The 5,687-nt window shown below is 53.3% G+C and overlaps 1 protein-coding gene across 1 annotated transcript in view; it reads right to left on the bottom strand.

Annotated features, from left to right (window-relative positions):
• Positions 1 to 5,687, bottom strand: part of PLXNA1 (plexin A1) — a 232,602-nt gene that overhangs the window by 28,287 nt on the left and 198,628 nt on the right. Inside the window, 1 exon segment of the mRNA XM_006017778.3 lies at positions 5,535 to 5,687. This exon segment is cut by the window's right edge and continues 31 nt beyond it. Coding sequence (XP_006017840.1) covers positions 5,535 to 5,687 — 153 coding nt within the window.

Genomic DNA, 5,687 nt, shown 5'->3' with positions numbered 1-5,687 from the left:
GTTGAACCTGGGAAGGCTAAAATTACCAAATTTGCCTAAAGTATTTCCTGTAATGGGGACACTGCATTTTTGTGGCTGTGTGGAGAAAGGCAGTAGATATCCTAACACGGAGGAGCCCTGTTCTGCAACCTGGTGCTCTAATTCCTCTGCTCTTAAATACGGTCATAAATCTGCAGCTGCTGAAGCACCACGTCTGTCACTGTAGCTCAGCCACATGGTGCTTCAGAGAGAAAGCAGGACCAGACTGCAGGCCCGTCCCCTCGAAAAGTGCAGACCCCACAACTCGGTCCAAAGGAGAATCCTCACACCCCCACACTGGGAGCAGTTCAAGGGCTATGGGGCCCAGCTGAGCAGCTCCCATTTCACCGAGGAAGAGACAAGGGTGCCCCTGCTCGCCAGCCCGTTTGTACAGTATTTTGCACCCTAAGCACAACTCAGCTAACCCACAGGCAGACAATAGGGCTGAAAGAGGAGTTGGGGGCAAACTCTTCACGGAGCTGTCACAGCTCCCAAAGGGGGTTGAAACATCAGCAGACAAAGCTTATTAGGGTACAAACAGATATAATAATTGTATCAATGTGCTAAGGTGTAACTGCTGCATCCCTATAGTCCTCTAGTGATATAAGCAAAACAAAACTGGGGAACATTTACCCCCATTTCATTCAGGGTCCACATTTGGGTCCACCTGGTCACTATAGCAGCCTGCTGAAATCACAGTTACATCATAACAGTGTTGCAAACCTCCAAGTGAGTCAAATGTCTGTTTGTCCACACACTCAGGGACTGGGGACAGCAGCAAGGGAAGCAGCTGAAGCTGGCCTTGGGGAGAACGTATGCTGCCTCTTGCTTTGGTCAAATTTGGATTGTCGCCTCCAGAAATACCGTGGGACAGGAGACTGACCGCAGTTCCCTATGAATATCTGTCCACATTACAAAACCACTGCCCACTCCAGCACAGCCAATTGACTCTGACCAAGAAAGCCAGAACTGAACTAAGCAGTGCAGGGGAGAAGGGGCTGCAGATAGGAATCACTGGGCATCGACACGTGATCTGCAGAGGGGCTCCGGCTGGGACGAGCCAGGGGTGCTGTGCATCAAGACCAAGGTGCGACTGAGCTGCATGTGGGAAGCCTTGCGCTGCAACGGCCAGGCTTGCCGCAGGTCAGAACTGCTGCATCAGCAGGAGCGGGCTGGCAGGTGACGGCGGAGGGCAGCGAATCAGCTGGGCCCCGGGGGAGGGAAGCTTGCGCTGTGGCTGTTTGCAGCTGCCTGCCTCTGCACTGAGGTCGGGCTCGCTGTCACAGGAACTGTAATTCACCTGGGCACACGTTTATTTAAGGGGAAAAAAGCCCACTCGCATCTCCTTAAAAAGAAAGGGGGGAACCGCCCCCCCAGCCAGGCCCCATTGAAATTCTCCAGTTATGCTTTTTCAGCTGCTCCATCCATTAATCATCAGATCAGCTATTTTCGAATGCAGATGCTCATAAAAGCACCAGCAACGCTAATGACCTCGAGAAGGTAGCTGCCTTCCCGCCGCACCAGGGGAACGCAAGGAACAGAGAGAAACAGCTTTATTTCGAGAAAGAATAAAATGAAAAGAACACAACTTCCAGCGCCGTGGAGACTTGGAGCCGCATCCCGGGGACACAGAGGCAGCACAGGAAAGCGGAGAGGAATGATCGTCCAGCCCAGAGCAGCTACGCTGGAGTTAATTTAATTAGATCTGGTTATGTCTAGTCCCCACCCACCCTTCCCACTGCAGCCGCCTCAGCTTGGTGGGGCACTGGGGGGGCTGACTTTCTTCCTTTGGTCCCAGACAGGAATAGTTCAGCAGAGAAATATCACATCTGAGCCATTGGAGGGCAGAGTTCTTCCTCTGCCACCCAGGAAACATGAATCCAAAAGAAAAACGGTATTTTTGGAATGACCTGGAAAAATGCCAGCGTGGGACAGCTCTCCCTGCTCATCCGTGCCCCCAGTGACACATTGGCCTTCACAGAATAGCCCCTGTCCTCCATGACTATCAGCCTCTGCTGCTCCCCTTGGGAACCTGTGACATCCAGACGTTTGTTTCTCTGCGCCATGGCCAAGTGCCACCGCGACAGGAGGATTACAGCCTTCCAAAGTGACTAAATAACACATCCCACCCACTCGCTAATCCTGTTGCTCCTGATGTGCGGGGTACCCCCTGCTCCACCAGCCAGGACATTGCAAAGAAGGAGAAGGAACTGTCTGGAACTCAAACTAGAGGGGCGTGTGGGGAATAGGATCCCTCCCTGCATGTACCCACACAGCCATGAAGGCAATCAGACAAGGACCAAGCTAGACTAGGCATCACCAGGGCACTTTTTTCCTCCCTCGCTGTTCCAGGCTCTATCAGGACCTGTCTCTCCTGACCTGCAGCCCTCCTCCAATGCTATTCCAGCCACAGGCCCTTCACAGCTCCGCTGATGCACTTCCATACATGCAACACACCGCGCATGAAACCCAAAGTGCTGCCTGCTGGGAAGAGAAACTTCACACAGGCAGCGAAGGCCAGGCCCTGCCTTCCTCGCTGGCCTCGGACTGCCGCCACAGCATGCAGGATACAGTGGCTGGGTCTCCCCATGCCAGGGCTCTCGCCTTCTATTTATATTTTATTGATTGGCTTCGTTCCGGAGCAGTGCTCAGCAACCTCTGCTCCGCAGTGCTCCCGGCAGCCCATGATCTGATAATGCACCTTAAATATTTCAGCAGAACCAGTCGTCGTACGGGAGAGGGGTGAGCAGAGGGACCAGACAGCAGAGTGCTCTCAGGAGAGGGGAACAGTGGCTGCATGGAGAGAGACGAAACACAGAAGACCACATCCCATCGACCTGCTGCTATCAAAGTCAGTGGCCAGCCCCTGGTCCAGTCCACATGCCTTTCTCTACCAAAGTCCTTAGGAGGATCTCAAGGAAGTGATGAATCTACGCTTGCAGCGCTCCTAGGACATAGAAGTCATCCCCATATTGCAGATGAAGAAACCGAGGCAAAGTGAAATGCAGTGACAACGCTCCTAGGAGGCAGAAGTCACCCCTATTTCACAGATGCAGAAACCAAGGCAAAGAGAGACTCAGTGACTTGCCCAGAGACGCACACAGACAGATAGATAAACAGCAGATGGTTGGTGGAACTTCCCTTACAATCCTCCCCTCCTGGTACTTCCATTGCTGGAATATACACCCATGGGCTTGCAAATGCCACTCTTTGAAGCCTGACCTCCAAGGGCTGAATGAAGCCCCTAAACAGCATCAAGAGAAAGATCAGTGGACTTTGGAGACCGAGGCCCACACACCCCCCTCCCCCCTCGCCCAGTGGGCTGTCTGGGCACCGCTGGCACATTGTAGGCTCTGAGAGACTTGCTGGCTCACCTGGTGCCACACTAATGCCAATGTCCTCCGCCTCCTCCGATGCTTGACAGCTTGCTCCATGAGCAGGGAGAAGGTATTGTCACTGTCCATGAAGCGGCACTTTCTCTCCTGGAGTCAGGGGGCAGGAACGGGGGAGCATGGAGCATTGCAGCAATGAAGGGAGAGCTCCCAGAGCAGGAAGAAAGCAGGGAGGGGCTCTGTGCTGCTTATTAATTGTTTTGGTTCTGCACTCGGTGTATCTTTCAATATTCATCAGCTCATGATAGAGGACAGCTCAGAGCTATCGTTAAATATTGATGGGGCAGAACAGATTGGTGGCAGAGCTGGAACGCTGCCTTCTGCTCACGCACTTTCCCCACCCCCGATCCCCCACAAGACTCAAGGCTTCCAAAACCTCGTTCAAATTTCACGTGACCCCCTCACCCCACTCCTTTGGTGCATGGACAAGGCCTGGGGAAAGAAAGCTGGGTGCTCTGAAGTGCTCCAGCAAGACAGGACCTCTGTGTGTTTGTGGTGATATAAAATATGGCTAAGAGCTATCTTGCCAGAAGGGAGATACCGATCACAGCTCCGGGCCTCAGCAAATGCCAGGAGCACCGGGATGCTGACAGGAGCATCACTGCATTCACATGTGCTGCCTCACCATGTGTTTCTGGCTCTAACACCCTCAGGAATGTAGTCTAGCCAGGGACTGATCTGCTGCAAGGGCATTGTGCCAACCTCTCCTGCTCCCTCTTGGCACCAACACATGCAGGCCAAAGCAGCAGCCTGCAGTTACGCTTGTGAAGAGCCATGGAGGAGTGTGCCCCAGAACTTGTGCTATCCTGGCACCGCGAACATCGTGTCCACAGAGGGCTCAGCTCTGGAGGGAAGGCAGCTACATTCCTCACTCACCCATCGCTTCCTAAAGAACCAGCCCCTTGAATCAAGTCCAGCCCAGTTCAGTCATTTGTCAGTTGGAGGGAGGCTCGTTACGGAGCCAATGCCTATGCAGGCCCTAGAAGACCGTATCCTTTATCCGCCAGGATCTCAGCCCCCATGCCAGATATGTGCACAGAAAAAGGAACGGTAGACACACAAGCTAGTCAGAGAGCTCATCCAGCTTGGGACAGCGTATTGCTGACAACGGGTCAAGAACCAAAGTCACGGACCGTAGCCCACTTTGGTCTTGCCTGCAGTCCACCGTCTAACACATGCGTGGCAGAGGTCCAGGGCCACAACATGTCAGACACAGCACCCATCAGATGGTACCTGTGAGGTGATGGGAGAGTCCTGGCAAACCCTGAGGCTAAGAACCCCCGAGTGCAGGGCGTGCAATCTGGAAGCCTGCAACACATGGTCTTTGGTGAGTACCTGTCTGACCTCTGCCTGGTTCAGGAAGGCATTATAGATGGCCAAGGGCATGGAGGAAATCCACAGTCCCTGTTCCAAGGTATGGCTTGGGACACTAAACAGAGCTCTGGCCCGGCAGCAGGGGGTTAACAATGACATCAACAACTGCAGACAAAAATGGCCTCCAGCAGCCTTTAAATCCACAGCTCTGAAATCCTGCAGTGTTCTCCAAGTGCTGAAATAAACAACCACTTCTGAGCATCCATCTGTCCAAAACGCAGGAAGGTCCCAAGGTCCCGCATTTATATCTCACAGGGGAATCTCTCACACAGCCAAGGAAGTGCTTTACCAGGGGTCTTATCCATCAGCTGTTGCCACTGCTGACATGAGCTCTGCTGACAGAGAAGACAGCTGATCACATCGCAAGGGGGACACTGCGCAAGCGCACCTGCGCACGCATAGGCCAAGGGACAGGAACGTGTTGAACAGCACTGCTCTGCAGTACTGGACCAAGAGAAACCATGGAGCCACGTGGCTAGAACAGCATATGCATGCCCCTGTGGCTTTGGCACAAAAGCCTCTCCACTGCAAAGAATGGACGTGAGAGGGGCTTCCTTCCAAAAGCACAGATGTAGCAGAGTATCACGTTGCTCTGCAGACCAATATATCATGAGTCATTTTTGTTTAAGAAAAGCAAAGGGCACACGACTACTTCAGAGCAGGTACCTCAGCCCCACCTTATCCCAGAGACTCTCTGAGAAACCTTCCCTCACCGATAAGTCTCATTTAAGTTCTTACATGGACACTCACCTCCGCAAGAGCAGTTTGGGGTGATTCTTACTCTCCAGATTCTTCTCGATGAGGTCCGAGAGGAGCTGCTTCAGCACGCCAGTGGCATACTCCATCTCTCCCTGCAAGGCGGTCATGATCAGGGAGGCCACGTTGCCCCGGTCCCGCATGGAG

The sequence above is a fragment of the Alligator sinensis genome, unplaced genomic scaffold (genome assembly GCF_000455745.1).
Source record: "Alligator sinensis unplaced genomic scaffold, ASM45574v1 scaffold839_1, whole genome shotgun sequence".
Taxonomy (NCBI): Eukaryota; Metazoa; Chordata; order Crocodylia; family Alligatoridae; genus Alligator; species Alligator sinensis.
The sequence above is the reverse complement of the archived record's forward strand: the minus strand, read 5'-3'. Positions and strand labels throughout refer to the sequence as shown.